Source organism: Rhipicephalus microplus, unplaced genomic scaffold (assembly GCF_043290135.1).
Source record: "Rhipicephalus microplus isolate Deutch F79 unplaced genomic scaffold, USDA_Rmic scaffold_16, whole genome shotgun sequence".
Classification (NCBI taxonomy): Eukaryota; Metazoa; Arthropoda; class Arachnida; order Ixodida; family Ixodidae; genus Rhipicephalus; species Rhipicephalus microplus.
The window spans coordinates 7,035,031-7,053,014 of NW_027464589.1; the positions used below are offsets into that span (position 1 = coordinate 7,035,031).

Consider the following 17,984-nt stretch of genomic DNA (forward strand, 5'->3'; position numbering starts at 1 on the left):
AGTGCTACCTCAAGGAATATCGGTCGTCACGCTAAGACCCTTGATTGACGACCATGTCACCTGTTTTGCGGCAGACGCATGTCTCAATCACCCATGTCACTCGCAGGATGCCACGCGCCTCGATGCAACCTTACACTCCATGATCGGACCTCAAACCTGAGAAGTCAGCTGCACTCTACCGCCTTCTGGCTTCATACCTCGACATATTCGACATAGACAGCCGTCCACTCGGCCAGACATCACTCGTCAAGCACCACATTAACACAGGTGATTCTCATCCCATTCATCGGCGACCGTACCGGGTGTCTGCCACCGAGCGCAAAGTTATTCAACAAGAAGTCACCAAGATGCTATCCAAAAAATCATTGAACCATCTTCGAGCCCTTGGGCGTCCCCCGTTATGCTAGTTAAAAAGAAAGATCGCACGTGGCGCTTCTGCGTGGATTACCGCCATCTGAATAGAATCACGAAAAAGGACGTTTACCCTTTACCCCGCATCTCCACGGCGCCTGTCTCCACGGCGCCTGATACTTTTCTTCAATAGACCTGCGTTCCGGCTACTGGCAGATTGCTGACAACAAAAAAACGAAGGTAAGACTGCGTTTGTAACTCCAGACAGCCTATACCAGTTCAAGGTTATGCCGTTTGGGCTACGCAACGCCCCAGCCACGTTCGAGCACATGATGGACTCTCTGCCACAAAGGTTCAAATGGTCAACATGTCTTTGATATCTTGACAATGTCGCTGTATATTCCCCAACATTTGAGACCCACCTTCAGCGTTTGTCAGCTGTTCTCGACATATTCCGCACTGCAGGCCTTCAATTAAACTTGTCAAAGTGCTACTTCAGACGCCGGCAAACTAGTGTTGGGCCACCTTTTCGAAGCCTCTTATGTGCAGCCGGACCTGGAGAAAATTAATGCAGTCACCAGTTTTCCTGTACCCCGGTCAGCCAAAGACGTCCGAAGTTTTGTAGGACTTTGTTCCTATTTTAGACGGTTTGTGAAAGGTTTTGCAACCATCGCTCAACCTCTCACTGAGCTTCTAAAGAAAGGCGTCACATTTACGTGGGGTACCGACCAAGCTGCTGCTTTTTCTCACCGAATCACGCTATTGACGACTCCACCCATATTGGCTCACTTTGACCCATTCGCTCCGACGGAAGTTCGAACCGATGCTAGTGGTCACGGAATCGGAGCCGTGTTAGCCCAGCGCCAACGGGGACACGACCGAGTTGTCGCCTACGCTAGCCGCCTCCTCACAGCTGCTGAGCGCAACTATTCCATTACAGAGCATGAGTGTCTTGCTCTTGTTTGGGCAGTCTCAAAGTTCCGCCCACATTTACATGGCACAAATTTCTCTGTATAAACCGACCATCATGCGCTATGTTGGCTTACGTCACTGAAGGATCCTACTGGCCGGCTCAGGCCCTGGGCTCTGCGACTGCAAAAGTATACCTACACGGTAACGTACAAGTCCGGACGCCTACAACAGGACGCAGACTGCCTGTCCCGCTACCCAGTTGCTGAGTCGAGCACTATGCCTGACACCGACACCGAGCCTTGCATCTTTTCCCTTTCATAAATGACATCCATCGGTGACGAGCAGCCCCATGATGCGTCCTTGCGTGCTATCATTGAGCACCTTGAATCACCATCTTCCAATCAGTCCCATCACTCATTCGTGCTCCACGATGGTGTATTATACCGCCAAAGTTTTGAGCCGGATGGACCGGCCCTGCTGCTTATCATTCCGAAACACCTTCGCTCGGAAGTTCTAAATTTACTTCATGACCTTCCGACTGCAGGGCTCCTTGGTGAGTCACGCACTTACGACCGAATACGCCAACGCTTCTGGCCAGAGCTTGCACGCTCAGTCAGAAGATACGTTGCGGCTTGTGAGAAATGTCAGCGCCGCAAAACGGCATCGACACTTCCCGCCAGACGCTTTCAACCACTTGACATTTCGTCAGAACCGTTCTTCCGCGTTGGCTTGGACCTACCTGGCCCTTTCCCTTTGTCTTCCTTGGGTAACATGTAGATAGTTGTGGCCACCGACTATGCCACGCGTTATGCCATCACACGAGCTCTTCCAACAAGCTGCACCACAGACGTAGCCGAATTCCTCCTCAAGGACGTGATTTTGCAACACGGAGCCCCACGGCAGCTGCTTACAGACCGCGGCCACACCTTTTTGTCAAAGGTCATAGCCGACTCTTGCAGTCCTGTCAAACAAGACACAAGCTGACTACGTCATACTATCCGCAAACCAACGAACTCACGGAGCGTCTAAATCAAACTCTTACAGACATGCTCGCTAAGTATGTTTTTACCAACCACACCGACTGGGATCTTGCGTCGCCGTACGTCGCATTTGCCTATATTTCTTCGCAACATGACACTGCCGGTTACTCCCCATTTTTTCTGCTGTTTGGCTGAGAATTAACATTGCCTCTAGAAACCGTCATACCGTCCCCTGCAGTACCGACCAGTGAATATGCCATGAACGCTATCACTCGGGCCGCTCACGCACGCAAAATCACCTGTACTCGCCTTCTGATCTCTCAAGAGAAGCAACGACGTTTGTATGACCAAGGACACCGCGACGTACACTTTCCGCCTGGCTCGTTTGTGCTGCTCTGGTCTCTGACCCGTCAAGTTGGCTTGTCAGAAAAACTGCTTACTCGCTACACAGGTTCATACAGAGTCCTCACCGCAACGTACACTTTCCGCCCGGTTCTTTGGTCCTGCTCTGGTCTCTGACCCGTCAAGTTGGCTTGTCAGAAAAACTGCTTACTCGCTACACAGGTCCATACCGAGTCCTTCGTGTGGTTACTTCTGTGATACATAAAATCGGTCCTGTCGCCCCAATGCCTTCGTGTGCCCAACAGCCTACCGATATTGTACATGTTGCGCGCTTGAAGCCCTACCACTCTCCTAGTGACGTTAACATTTAGATGCGCCGAGACAGCGCTTCTGCCGCCGGGGATTATGCTACATGCATGCATACTGAGATTCTAGGGGGCGACGCGCGTGTGTGCCTGACGAGGAAGACAGAGTTGTCTCCGCTCGATCGTTGGTGAACTGGTCACGCCATTACCACTGGTTTACATCTAATCATCTAATCCATAGCCTCGTCGATACGGCATCTCTTCTTTTCCGTAACAATATTGTAGAAGAATATGCCACCCATACAGGGTTACAATGCTCACCAGAAAAATCGCAACTACTTTTCTACAACCCGACACGTAGAGGTCGAAAAAGTATCCAGGAAAAGCCTAACATTAAAGTTTTGTTGGAAAAACGCAAAATACCTACAGTTGAAAGCATAAGAATTCTGGGATTCTGAATCAGCTCGAATGGGCATAACGGAGAGGCGATTAGATTACTTGAAACAAATGCGCAGCAAACCATGCATCTACTCAAACTAATTGCAAAATACACTATGGTATGAAGGAAAACAATATGATAAGACTGGTACAGGCTTTTGTCTTAAGTCATAGTGTATATGTGATTCCGTACCTTAGACTGCAAGTGGCCGCGAGAGAAAGGACTGAGAGAATCATTAGACGACTTTTCAAACATGCGATCGGACTTCCGATAACTGGGAGGACAATGAGAGATTTGAGCAGATGACCACTTACAGAGATATTATGCAGTATTACAGGCTAAGCAGAGAAATTTATCCTCCCGCACACTTGTTGTAGAACAAAGGACAAGCGGTGGCGTGGCGCTTACTTCAGACTAATACATTCCCTACTCCGGCAAAAATGAACCGCTGGGTGCCCGAACTTCATTCGGACAAGTGTAAATTTTGCAAAAACAGAGCGACTTGAGCCAAATTTTATGGGCATGCCCACAGGCCCGCATGAGAGGCAAATTCCCAGACGGGAGTGGATGGAGTACCGCGCTCCTCAGCTCTGACTCTCAATTACAAGCCCGACGGCAGGCTGAAGACGCCGCCAAGGCCCACGGGATTAAGGCTGTCGTCTATACTTGACGACAACTTTCAGTGGCAGCAGAGTGAAAGCTATGAAGCCCACGCAAGTCCTTTTTCACTACGCCGCTGCAAGTAGTCCATGAACGCTCACTTTTGTATACTGGGTAGCACATAGTAAAATACAAAAAGAAAAGATATAAATGTTGTGTTAAACATTGTTCGCATTGTCATTAGAAATCTTATACCATGCAGAATTTTCGTTCTTTTCCATTGCTATTTTTCAGATGTTCTCGTGTCATTTCACCTCTTTTCCCACCCCGGTAAACAATGATGGCGTCGCTTGGTTGCAGCATGTTCACATCGAAGCTTGTGAGCGAGCATGAGTGCGTGTTCGTTAGGTGATCTTCGTTGATCGTGCAGGGAGAAACGAAGACAGTGATGCATCGTGAAATATTTTGTTTTCCGCATGTGCAATCACCGAGAAAGAAGAAGTCTGTGAGAGATATCGTCACTTTAAGTAAAACTCTAGTCGGTATAACCACCTCAAAAGTGAAACCCGTGACGTGCCAGTCTTCAGCAACACCAGCTGCTTGGAAGCAAAAGTGCCATTGGAAACTGTACGAAAAGCAATGACTCTTTTGCTAAATTGCGTTGCATACTTGATGAACATTTCGGTTGCCTAATATTGTTCATACGATCAAGCTGAAGATTGCGTACTCTAACAATGCACCCGTCGGCGTCTATACAGAGGGAGTGCTTGTTTGCGCTTTATGATGACATGTGATTTGCGAGGATAAAATTACCAGTGCAAAGTTTTGCTGGGCAACAGATGCGTTCATGTGTATTATACTGTTGACTGTGCAAAACAGCGTGTCATCCACTTGGATTCATGAACTTGAGACGCCCGCTCATGACCGGTGATAGTCGAGATTTCTTTGCGTCTCCTGAAAAGAAAATGTGAGCGTCTCCCAAAAGTTTTTGCGTCTCCAAAGGAATGAAAACAATAATGCCGGCGCAGTATGCACTGGAATTCAGTAAACAGTTTTTTGCCTTTGCGTTAGTTTTCCCATCACCTAGTTCCTACTCAGCCATGCCTTTTGTTTTTCTCAAACAAATCGGAACTCTTCACTAAAGCTTAATTCTTGTTCTTCTCCTTGAAAAAAACTAACTTTTATTGATTTCCTCTCAAAAATTTAACGTTTATTGTATGGTGCTTGCGCTACCGATTGCGCTTGCGAAGCCGAAATCTAAGTCACCCACAAACATACTACTTGGCATAGCAACACATGTGCATAAGCTCCGCCCACGTAGCTTTGGCCGTGCTGCCACAGTAAGTTGTCGCAAAGTATAAGTTTGGTCCTTCCCCTCCCTTGCCTAAAAGGGGAGGAGGAACTTTCTGCTAATTAAATAAAGTTTGTTCATCATCATCATCATCTAAGCCCATCAAAAGAAGTGGCTGAAAAAGCTCGCACAAACACTTTATTGTCGGACTAAGCTGTGCTGATGCACGAAGCCATATAGAGTTCCTGCCCCTACTGCAACAGCACTCTCTCATTAATTAGGTTTTTCATTGCGATTTCGTTAATGCTATCGAAATTTTTTGGAACCATGCTATCCAATATATTCAGCATACATTAGCAGTACTGGCCTGCCACATACTGCTAGCGAAGTCAAAATGGTTGTCACTCCTTCCCCCCCCCCCCCCCCTATGCAATGATTGAATATTACGAACTTCAGATAATACGCACTCATTTTGCCGGATTATGACAGTCCATTGTAATGAGAGTAGACTGTAGTATCTGCCCCATAAAGTGGACAAGGGGATAGCGGTCATACTAGCTCCGCTAGTAGAGCATTGGACGCATTATTCAAAGATTGCAAGTACGGTCTCTGCCCACGGCAAGTTATCTTTTCGTTCACTTTTGTTTCTTTCCATTCACATTACACTTATTACTAATAACACCCTCTACACTTTCCTTGATGGTGTTATCTGTTAGTTATTATTATTGTGTCTAACAAAGAAGAACGAACCCTTAAAATTTCCACTTCAACAATAAATATGACTCACTTGGCTGCCATGTAGCGGCACTGCAGGACCAGGCGCTCTCGTTCTGCAGGGCTCTCATTCAGTGATTCTGCACCTGCCAGGTACACTTCCCCCCCGCCTAGCACTGGGATCACACAGGGGCCGCCCTCAGTCGAACAGTGTGATGGCCCAATACCCCCAATACTGCCGAGGCGTCGCATCCTCTTGTCCGGCTGCACAGACGGCATTCAACAATTTTTTTGATAATTAGTAAATGATGATAGTGAAAACTGCACACTTACTGGAATTGTTAGTTCCAAATAAGACCTCTTGGCGTTTACGCAAAGAGACATTTGTAAGATAATGAGATTAGGCCTAGGGAAAAGAATAATATGTGATGTTTACTGGCACAAGGACCATTTGATGGCCAAAGAGCACCAGTGCATGATTAAGAGTACGAAGAATGGTTATGTTAAGCGGTTGTATAGAGGCCTCAATTCCTCGCCATAATGGTGGGTAAAATATATAAGTAATAGAATCATTAGAATGAGACATAATGTATGCTTTGAAAATGAGCGGCAAACTGTTATGATAGTAAAATCATGACGGAATGTACAAGAGCACGGGTATCTCCTCAAAGCTTTTGTGGCCAAAGGCGGGGAGGCCAGTGCTTCCTGTAATGTAACCACTGCAAGAGCGACCTCTGTTCAGATGTAATGCTGCGGAATGCCAGGGTAGATGATGAGAAACCAATGAACATCATTTAAAAACGAGAATAGTGAATTGAGGTTAAAAAGCAGATCTTTACCAATAAACATCGCCGGATAAGAGGCATTTGCTCTCAGTGTAGTAACGATTTTTTTTCTCTCATATGGTCGAGTTCACTGCATTGTGTTAAAATATGAAGCACGGTCAGTGGTTTGCCACATTTCTCATGCTTGGGAGGGTCACCTCCGGACAAAAGGTATGAATGTGTCATCATCATCATCATCATCATCATCAGCCTTACTACGTCCACTGCAGGACAAAGGCCTCTCCCATGTTCCGCCAGTTAACCCGGTCCTGTGCTTGCTGCTGCCAATTTATACCCGCAAACTTCTTAATCTCATCTGCCCACCTAACCTTCTGTCTCCCCCTGACCCGCTTCCCTTCTCTGGGAATCCAGTCAGTTACCCTTAATGACCAGCGGTTATCCTGTCTACGCGCTACATGCCCTGCCCACGTCCGTTTCTTCTTCTTGATTTCAGCTATGATATCCTTAACCCCCGTTTGTTCCCTAATCCACTCTGCTTTCTTCTTGTCTCTTAAGGTTACACCTACCATTTTTCTTTCCATTGCTCGCTGCGTCGTCCTCAATTTAAGCTGAACCCTCTTTGTAAGTCTCCAGGTTTCTGCTCCGTAGCTAAGTACCGGCAAGATACAGCTGTTATATACCTTCCTCTTGAGGGATAGTGGCAATCTACCTGTCATAATTTGAGAGTGCTTGCCGAATGTGCTCCACCCCATTCTTATTCTTCTAGTTACTTCAATCTCGTGGTTCGGCTCTGCGGTTATTACCTGCCCTAAGTAGACATAGTCTTTTACAACTTCAAGTGCACTATTACCTATCTCGAAGCGCTGCTCCTTGCCGAGGTTGTTGTAGATTACTTTCGTTTTCTGCAGATTAATTTTAAGACCCACCTTTCTGCTCTCCTTGTCTAACTCCGTAATCATGAGTTGCAATTCGTCCCCCGAGTTACTCAGCAATGCAATGTCATCGGCGAAGCGCAGGTTACTAAGGTATTCTCCATTGACTCTTATCCCTAACTGTTCCCATTCTAGGCTTCTGAAAACCTCCTGTAAGCACGCGGTAAATAGCATTGGGGAAATTGTGTCCCCCTGAATGAATGTGTACTATAAGTGTTAAGTGTAACATCTGTATGGCATGACTTAGACACTGGCCGCCAGTTACCAAGCAGCAGCTTGGTAACCTGTAGTTTGTTTTGTGTGTGTAAATTCCATGTTCTGTGCCAGTAACCTCCGAGCTTCTGTCTCAGGAAAGGTTTTAAGTCAAGCGCAGGGATAGCTACGAACATATTAATGTTTTTGTTGGTGGATGCAGCTAGCCGGTCCACAACACGTTTCCTTGTATCTCGTGGTGCCCTGGCACCCAGCACACAACGACATGTTTTTCAAGTGAGTAAACTATCCACAAAAGTGACTAGAGCAAGGCAAGGACAAGGTTTTTGTGTCTTTTGAAAGTTTTGGGGGCTTTTACAATGCTCAGGGAGTCTGTGTATATCACAGCACTTTGTATATTTATTTGTTTTATGTGTTTTATGGACGCAAGTATCGCGTAGGCTTTTGCTGTAAAGATGCTGGTGTTAGGATGCAAAGTGCCGGCATCTGTAAAGGATAGACCGACTGATGCGTAGCTCAGTGAAGTGTGGGTTTTTGATTTAAGAATTGTGGGGGTGCTGACACCCCCCCCCCTGTAAAGTTGTCTGCGCCGCGTGGCGCACGTGTCTCGCCCCAAGGCTTCGTTTCGGTGGTGACCACCGCCGGGCGATAGATGGCGTTGTGTTCGCTTTTTGAGTACCACTGTTGGTAGAGCGGTAGCGCCGGCAGTGGCCCCTGGCGGAAGGCAGGCCTTGGCGGTGGGCGAGCGTTGAGCGAGCTCTTCTGCGCGTGGCGGCTGCCGCGAACGGTTGTCTGTAGCGCGAGTCCCCGGTGCTCGGCACCGCGGGCTTCGCGCCGGGGTCCCGCGTGTAAGGTCAGGCGTTGGCGACGCCGCCTTGGGTATGTGCTAGTGTGTTGGGTGTGTTAGTGTGGGTTTATCATGTTATTGTGTGTTTAGTGTGTCCCTGCGTTATGTTGTTTGTATGGTTTAGTGTTAATTGAAATTGGTGTATCATTCGGCGGACGATATCGTCGTCTAAATTAGTTAATAAATGTATGTATGTTGTGTGCTTTGTTCCGACCGTGTTCACTGTGTCCGTTCACTCCAAGAGCTTGGCGTGGCGATGCGCTCGTTCGCCTCGCCGAGAGCCCACACTGGCTGCCCAACGTGGAGCTCTTGGAGTGTCGGACGACGGTTCTTGCGGTTCGGTACAGGGATTTTGTTAGAGCCGGAGTAGAGTAGGCCTAGGGGGGACTTCTTTGCTAGCGTCGGTGGTGTGCTTTGTTGAGAAGCGAGGGGATTGGTTTTGTAACGTGTTTCAATTTGTCGGCAGGTTGACTTTCTTTTTTTTTTGCTCGCAAGTGTTCTTATTTTTTGTTGTTAGTTTTCAAAAACGTTGTTGAATTAGGACGAGAGCCATGCGGTCCGCATCCTGGGGTGAGCAAGGCCTAGAGCACGTGGTTTGTAGGCCAGGCCCGAAGCGAGTGAGTACGGAAGCCTCGTGGGTGGTCCGATTTTCTGTAAATAGCTTCTTCTATCTCTTTGGGCTCAGGGAGCCGGGCGTCGTTGCTGACTTGTATTGCGGCTCGACGCCGGGGCGTCGTGACACCGCCCTGAGCGGTGGACGCCGATCGCTCGGTAAGCTGCTGTGTGCGGCGAGCGATAGGGCCACCTCACAGAGTGGACGTCTCCTCGCGGCTGCCTCTTCTGCGCCTAGGCTGGGTGGATGCCGGTTGTTGCCGAGCGACTCATTAGGCCTAAGGCTCTGCGCAGCCGCCTGTCGCACGTGGCACAACTAGGTGGATCGTAGCGTTGAGGTGTTGCGCTCTGCTTCCCTCACTTTTTTTTTACCTTGCGATGCAAGAGTTAGGAAAAGTGATTTTTGTTTTTATTTTGATGGGCGTCTCGCCCGCCACCGATGTATTAGCTAGCAGTACTAACCACCGTACCACGTGGTCGAAAAGCCTGAAGCTTCCTCCCCTGGGCCGCGCTCCTTTGTTTCTTTCGAGTTTTGTTTTTTGTTGATGTATTCAGCGGGAGGGGTGTCATCCACGGCCGGCTGTCCTGCGCATCGTCAGCGTCGCTGGCCAGGAATGCGGTCGTGAGTTCGGGCGATGAAGATGCCTGGGACCTGCGCAACTGCCTGCAGTCCGGCGCCCTCGTGAGTGCTGGTCGCAACTGGAAGACGTGTCGGCGCTAGCGACGGATCGTCGCGCCGACGGCAACGTTGCTGTTGCGGGGCCGGTACTGTGGTGAAGTCTAGCCGGAGAGTGCAGCAGTGTCAACCAGCGGCGGTGTCGTGGTGCAAGGACATTATGGTCGTGCGATATCATTTTTTTGTTAAAGCTTGTGTAGCTAATTTCTGATTTCGGGATATGGTTTGATTTAAGGTTGGGGGAATGTGGGGGTGCTGACACCCCCCCCCCTGTAAAGTTGTCTGCGCCGCGTGGCGCACGTGTCTCGCCCCAAGGCTTCGTTTCGGTGGTGACCACCGCCGGGCGATAGATGGCGTTGTGTTCGCTTTTTGAGTACCACTGTTGGTAGAGCGGTAGCGCCGGCAGTGGCCCCTGGCGGAAGGCAGGCCTTGGCGGTGGGCGAGCGTTGAGCGAGCTCTTCTGCGCGTGGCGGCTGCCGCGAACGGTTGTCTGTAGCGCGAGTCCCCGGTGCTCGGCACCGCGGGCTTCGCGCCGGGGTCCCGCGTGTAAGGTCAGGCGTTGGCGACGCCGCCTTGGGTATGTGCTAGTGTGTTGGGTGTGTTAGTGTGGGTTTATTATGTTATTGTGTGTTTAGTGTGTCCCTGCGTTATGTTGTTTGTATGGTTTAGTGTTAATTGAAATTGGTGTATCATTCGGCGGACGATATCGTCGTCTAAATTAGTTAATAAATGTATGTATGTTGTGTGCTTTGTTCCGACCGTGTTCACTGTGTCCGTTCACTCCAAGAGCTTGGCGTGGCGATGCGCTCGTTCGCCTCGCCGAGAGCCCACAGAATTCAGGACATGAGTATTTATGTTGGAGTTCAAGGAAATGTGTAAGGATATGTGCAATGGGCGCATGCTTGGTAACTTCAGCAAATGATATATTGCAATCTATGAGCTGCCACTGCCAAGGCAGGACATATGCAGCAGCCAAACGGTGTTCAAGGGGCACACCCGTTTCTTCAGCCAGACCCCTCACACGAAGCGCGCAGGGCTGTCTCATGGCAGGGTGGTTGTCAAACAGGCCAGAACTAAACATATCACTGGCAGTGTAGTGTAAGGAGTGCTTGCTGTTTGCGTTCACTTTGACAAAGTACAATAAAGATAGGTAGCACCTCTGGAGATGTGATGACTAGGCTTGTGCGAATAAGGATTTTTAGGTTCGAATCGAATTCGAATGGTATGTATGACATACAAAAAAAGGCAAGATTTATTATGACCTAACTAACCTGCACAATATTTTTTTTTAATTGAAACAGGGGCTGCAAATGCCTTTTTTTTTTCGGTCAAAGTAAGTCCAAAAAACCTTGGGTAATAGTTTTGGTAGGATGCGAGTGATAACCTGTAAGAAACTTAACGTTTTATAATTTACTATACTTGGAGCATGTAATTCCTCATAACAAGCTTATTAAAATGAAGAATTGATTTGAAGGTAACATGTTTCTTCAAATGGCCCGTGCAACACTTTTTCAAGTAGCCATGGAGCCAGCAAACATGCTTGTTGCCTCACAAATTTACCGACCCAAAGAAAATACGTCCCACGCACCTCGTGACCTTGGGAACCTTTTTTTTTTCTTCGATTACGCGACTTTTCAGTGCGATCGCGCACATACTCGTGGACAAGCGGCGGCACCGGTAATGACGAGCGGGCCATGCTCAAATCAGCCAATGGCTGTGACCAGAGCCATATATTCTTTCTTGGCTGTGACAAGTGATTTTTTAGCTTGTAGTGTCATTCGCCGAGAAAAGAAAGCAATGTTTAGCTTTGAAAATTTATTGTGAATTACAGGCCGTGTGCTGCGCTACAATATTTGCCTCGCGTGTTCTCGGTTGCCTCGACTACCGATCGGCAGCGTTTTCTAGCCATGTTCAGTAAGTGTTGCAGGGCCCCTTTAAATTTGAACAGGGGCTTCGCGGCACAGTGGATTTCTCCTGGATAGGTGCTTTCACAGCTTAGCATTTCCACATTGTAGTGAAAGCATCTTTTCAGGTGTTAACATGTGGCTTAATATAGTACACTTATTCGTTCATTGTGAATACTTCGAAAATATTCCATAATTAAAATTTGAATAGAATCAAATTCCGTTCAAATATTCGAATCGCTCAAATATTCGAAGCATTCCAATATTGGCACAAGCCTAGTAATGACAACTCGTTCGAGTGGACATACAGGCTTTCCATGGGACTAGTAGAAAAAACACCCGTAGAAAGACGGATGCCCAAATGACGCACCGGGTCAAGCATTTTCAATGTGCTTGGTGCTGCAGACTGATAGGCGATCGCCCCATAATCTAGGCATGTGCACATAAGGCTTTTATAAAGGTTCATCAGGCATTTTCTATCACTGCCCCACGATGTCTGCGACAAAACCTTTAGTACATTCATGGCATTGAGGCATTTGTTTTTGAGATTTTTTTTTTATGTAGGGTACGAATGTGTCAACCTCATGCCTAAAATTATGCTTAAAAATTTGTGTTCAGTTTTAACAGCATGTCGCTCGCCGTGAAGGTCAATGATCAGATCAGGATGAAGACTTCTCTTGTAAATAAAACCCATGTGCTTTTTTTTTTGCGGATTGAGGATGAAACCATTTTAGTCCGTTCATTTGGTAACCTCATTCAAACTAAGCTAAAGCTGCCGCTCACAGATTGGGAGACTGCAGGATTTAAAACTGATTTGAACATCGTCGACGTATGTGAAATTAAACATATTGCATGGAGTGTAAGAATGCAGTGCAGTGGTTTTTATGATAAAAAATGTGCAACTCAACACGCCACCTTGCGGCACTTCAATTTCCTGGACAAATGTTCATGACTAGACATTCCCCACTCGAACAAGGAAAGTGCAGTTTGACAAGCAACTTTCGATTATGGTCAGCATTTCACCTCGGACACCTAAGTATGAGATATCTCGCAGTATGCCAAAATGCCATGTCGTGTAGTATGCCTTTTCCATATTTATAAATACTGAAAGAAAACTGTTTATCAATGAAAACGTCGCGAATTTGTGTGTCGACGCGTAACAGGTGGTGAGTGGTGGATCTACCATCACGAAATCCGCACTGGTGTGGATCGAGTAGATTGTTTGATTCCAGGTAATGTTAAAGCCGGCAGTTAATAATTTTTCGAAAAGTTTGCGAGACAACTTGTAAGTGCGATCAGTCTGTAGCTGTTAACGAAGGATGAATCCTTGCCTTGCTTTAGAATCGGAATGACAATGGCTTCTTTCCATGCTGATGAAATCTCGCCAGAAAACCAAATAGCATTATGCAGGGAGAGAAGAGCTTTTTGAGTTCCAAAGGGCAGGTGTTTTAACATTTCATATACTACACGGTCTGGGCCTGGGAATGAGTTGTTGCAGCAATTTATTGACGCCTCTAGCTTGGCTAACACGAACGGTTTATTGTATCCTTCGTGTTTTGTGAACTTGTGCTGTAGTTTCTGTTTTTGATTATTATAGGAATCATAGGAACAATAATAATAGGAGTATCACAGGAACAATGTGGTGTAGTGCAGCGAGCTGGAGATCTGTTCGAAGCGGGCACCCAGGGTGTTTGCCTGGTCTTCCAAGCTGTCGCATTGTGTGCTTACCAGAGGAAGTAAACGAGATTGCCGTTCTGCTACGTTTCCTATCATGTTCCAGACTCTCACCTCTTGTTTATATGAATCGATTCTGGATAAAAACTTATGACAGTTTTTCCGTCTCACCTGTCTGTGCGTTCTTCTGCCTTGGGATTTTATGTTTTTAAAATTGTCAAGGTTCTCGGCTGTCGGTGAGTTCCAAAGCAACCTCCATGCTTTATTTTGCTTTTTTCGAGCATTTCGACAATCATTGTTCTACCAAGGCACACGTCGTTTGGCGGACAGCCCAGTTTGTGGAATACAATCTGTGCCAGAATCAATCAAAAATTTTGTGAAGTAGTCAACAGCTGCACCTAAGCTTAAGGCCCACAAGTCACTCCACTTTTAAAGTGCATCTTTTTTATATTGTTCCCAATCCACTTTCTCAATCTGCCACTTTGGAGCCTGTAGAAAAACTTCATTTCCTTTTAGTACGCACAGGACTATTGCAAAGTGGTCACTTCTCTAGAGATTTGCAATAACTTTCTAATTAAGTAGGAGAAAAAGAGCTGGTGATGCAAAGGTGAGGTCTATAGCAGAGTTTGTTTGGTTTGCAAGGAAATAGTATATTGCTTCTCTTCTATTCAACAGACATGCACCAGAAGAAAACAAAGACCGTTCGATTAGGCAATTTCGCGCATCACAGCAAGGATCACCCTACATACTGCTAAGTGCAATTGGGTGCCCGAGGACCAGGTATGGTTCTGGCAGTTCACCTATTAAGGACTGGAATTAATGTTTTTGAAGGCGGTAGTGTGGAGGTATGTAAAGAGAGCAGATGGTGACAAGTTTGTTCAAAAGAACTGCTCGAACTGCCACTGCTTCAAGAGGTGCACATGCTACAATTTGATTAACTATAATGGCGACACCACCGAATGATGCCACAGCATCTTCCAAGTCCTCTCTGAACATATAACATAATGATGCAGAAAATTGGTGTTCTGGGATTTTAAGTGTTTTCCTGCATACACAGCACTCTTGGTGAATGTTCATGTAGAAGTTCTAGGACATCGTCAATGTTCCTAAGAAGGCCCCTGACGTTCCATTGTATCATTTCTGGGTTCATAATGAAAGTAATGTCGTGCTGTGTATACAGAGAGGAAGCTACTGTTTAGGCAGGAAGTAGGAATTCAAATAACAGGGCCGTAGGCCCCGTTATCTGCTTTTTGGTTCTCTTGGCGCGCTCCAAGGAGCCATGCGGATTTTTCGGCACCAAGGGTACCGCTGTGTCTATTGCCTCCTCGGAGGCACTGGATGCCCGCACGTGCGAGCTGGTTGTTCGAAGTTTAGGCCTCGCCTGGCGAGGTGAGGACTTGAGACTCCAAAACCCTTAAGTCTTTGATCTCTGTTCGTGAGTAGGCAGAGTAGACTGAACTACTGCCGCCTTGGGGGCAGGCGCCACAGCCAAAGGCTCGCTCTGCATAGGCTGAAGCAGTGGCGAGGGCTGGTGCGACGCTACCCCCTGTCGTGCCGAATCAGCATAAGATGTTGAACCATCGAATGACGAGACCCTTCTTCTTGCTTCTTTAAATGAGATGTTTTCCTCCACTTCAACGTGATGATCTCTTTTTCTTTGTTCCAGAATAAACAGGACCGTGAGTATGAGGCATGATTTCCATCACAGTTGACGCAGTGCACCAGTCCTTTGCAGGTGTCTTAAGTGGGACCCGAAACTCCACTATGTGCAAAAGTATGTCGGCCACGGCATCTTTGCGAGCTGTGGCCATATCTTTGACATTGAAAACACCGTCGAGGGTTAGGTATGTATGGTCGAACCTGGAGCTTTGTGTACCCAGCCGGTTTTAAGAAGCTAGTCTTAAGAAACCTTGTCTTAAGAAACCTAGTCTCTGGTTCGCTTTCAACAAGCACACATTGTCTATGTGTGTATGCCATGCCAAATTTTGAGTAAGAGTGACTCCTAACTATTCAAATTTGTTAGCATGGAGGGGTAACTTCCCGTCAATACAATATTGAAGGAGTATAACACCTGTTTTTTAGTCATACGTGTATATGTCGATTTCTTGTAGTTTACTTTCATCCCCTATAAGTCGCACCATCGGCTGAATTTTTCCGAACAATTACTAATTCTAACTTGATCGTGCTTGCTCGTTACAGTAAAATAAATTAAGCAGTCATCTGCAAAAAGTTTTACTTGTACAGGGTGTTCAACCACTGAAAAGATATCATTGATATACGGTATATCAGAAATAACAAAGGGCCCAATACCGAACTCTGGGGAACACTCGAGAACACTTGGAGTGGTCGTGACGAGCTGTCATTTAAATGTACTGTCCTATCATATCGATACTATCAATACTGAAATTCGATGGTTTCCTGCTCATATGGGACAAGTGGACGAAACTCAGGTCAACCTCAATGAGGTGACGAATGACCTGGCACGAGGACTCGCTTGCCATGCCGGTCAGACCCGATCCGATGCCCACTACCATTCCGGGGGCTATAAAGATAAGTTAATCACTTACAACGACATCACAAATTATTATTACTTGAGGCATACGCAATTCCAACTACCACATGCAAAATTGAACAGGGCTCAGGCAGTCACGCTACGTTTACTGCAACCCGAAACTTACCAAACTCCGTATTTTCTACGAAAAATTCTTCCTGACAGTGAAATTGAAGACAAGTGTAACGAGTGCGATGGCATCATTGGGATCAGACACATGCTGGCGGGCTGTCCCGCGACTCTCGCCGACCCCGAAGAACAATGGCTTTACTGGAAGATGATGGTGCGAAGCGCATCTTATCAAGACCAACTACGGACAGTCAGAAGGTCCACGATGACGCCACAAGGCTCAGCCTAATGGTACCGACCTGGACACGGCCCGCCTCGGTCTGAAAAGACCGGGCTTCAGGACACAAATAAAGTTTTGTGAATGAATGAATAAACAGCCATGGCAATTCATGCTAGTCTTCTAGGGAAGAATACATTTCCCGCCTGGCCCAGTCTCGCCATCAAGCTGGCATCAATACTGAAGCGAGACAGCATGAGCGGAAGATAATCTATGATGCATCCAATCACGTTGCGTCTTCCCCCTCGTGAAGAGGTGCTGCTTTCGACACCAATTTGCACTGCTGGTCTATGTGACAAATTCCAACCGCGCTTCATCAGGCAATACATAGGTTTAGATCTGACTCCGCCGTTCAATTATCGTGCGACACCACTTCTCACCCCAAGAGACCACCGTCACTGCAGCACCGATTGCCCATGTTTCTCGCATGAAACCATTCACGCGACATTCCTCGTCACTTTGAATTACGGCGGCCAGGGTGTCCGCTTCCCATGCAGGGCGAATTAGTGCTGGGTGTTTGTTAGTTACATCGTCCTAAACCCTGCATGATCATAATCACCATCATCGCCTTGTCTCTTTGTCCTCATGGCCACTCTATGTCATCATCATCGTCATCATGTGCAGGCTCTGCCCGTTCGTTTTGCGAGGTCTCGCCTAGAATAAACGCTGTCGCAACCAAGACTTCATAATATGCTTTATTAGAATCTCTTCACCATCTTGCTTCATCTTAATTCTCTGGACATTGATTCCATTCTCTTCTTTCCCGTGGTCAAGAAGTTCAGCATCTGTCAAGTCAAGTAGGTCATCCTCCGACACGGCTCCTTGGACAGTGTTCATCGAACGATGTGCTGAAACAGTGACGGGGACATCACCAAAAGTATTCAAGCTGGATAGTTTTTCATATTGTTCCTTGTCTCAGACTTCAATAAAGAGGTCTCCACTGGCCATTTTCATTGCTTTGTAGCCTGTTCCAATTGTGCTTATTAGGCCACTTGAAACTAGAATTGGGGAAAGTTTTCTGACAGGTTTTGCCGATGTGTCACTATGGATAACGTGGTAGCGTGGAAAGTTGTTTTTGTTAAGTTGGAATAGTTGAAAGCTTGCTTTGGTGCGCGCCCTCTTCAGGGAGCCATCAATAGAGAGTTGGAAGTTTTTCGCCATAATATATAGATTGTGTTCACTGGCAGTGTTAGCCACCCACCACCGAGCCCAACAAGGGGATGCTGCAAGACGTAAAGAAAATTGCTTGCATACGCCAGCTGTACACGGCCACTACAACCTGATGTGATGCATTCCAAGGTGGAGTGAACACACGAGGTTAACCCTTGCTGCCAGGACGAACCGGAAGTACATAAACAAAAAAAAGAAGTAGACAGGACAGGCAAAAAGTGAGAGATAAAGACGAAGATGTAGAGAGAAAGAGATAGGAAAAGGCGACTGCCATTTTTCCCTGGATGGGTCAGCCCAGGGGTGCAGTCCATGTAAAGCCGGGTCTAAAGGGGTGTGTTGT

At 47.0% G+C, this 17,984-nt stretch overlaps 1 protein-coding gene across 9 annotated transcripts in view; it reads right to left on the reverse strand.

The window, feature by feature from the left end:
- The window catches only part of Hel89B (histone acetyltransferase 1), a 913,881-nt gene that overhangs the window by 607,821 nt on the left and 288,076 nt on the right, over nt 1–17,984 (reverse strand). For all 9 annotated transcript variants that reach the window (XR_012888773.1, XR_012888774.1, XM_037419311.2 and 6 more), the window contains one exon: nt 6,008–6,198. Coding sequence is in view for 7 of the 9 variants with exons in the window: in XM_037419311.2 (XP_037275208.2) it covers nt 6,008–6,198 (191 nt within the window). In the remaining 2 variants the exon portion in view is untranslated. The remainder of the gene's footprint in view (nt 1–6,007; nt 6,199–17,984) is intronic.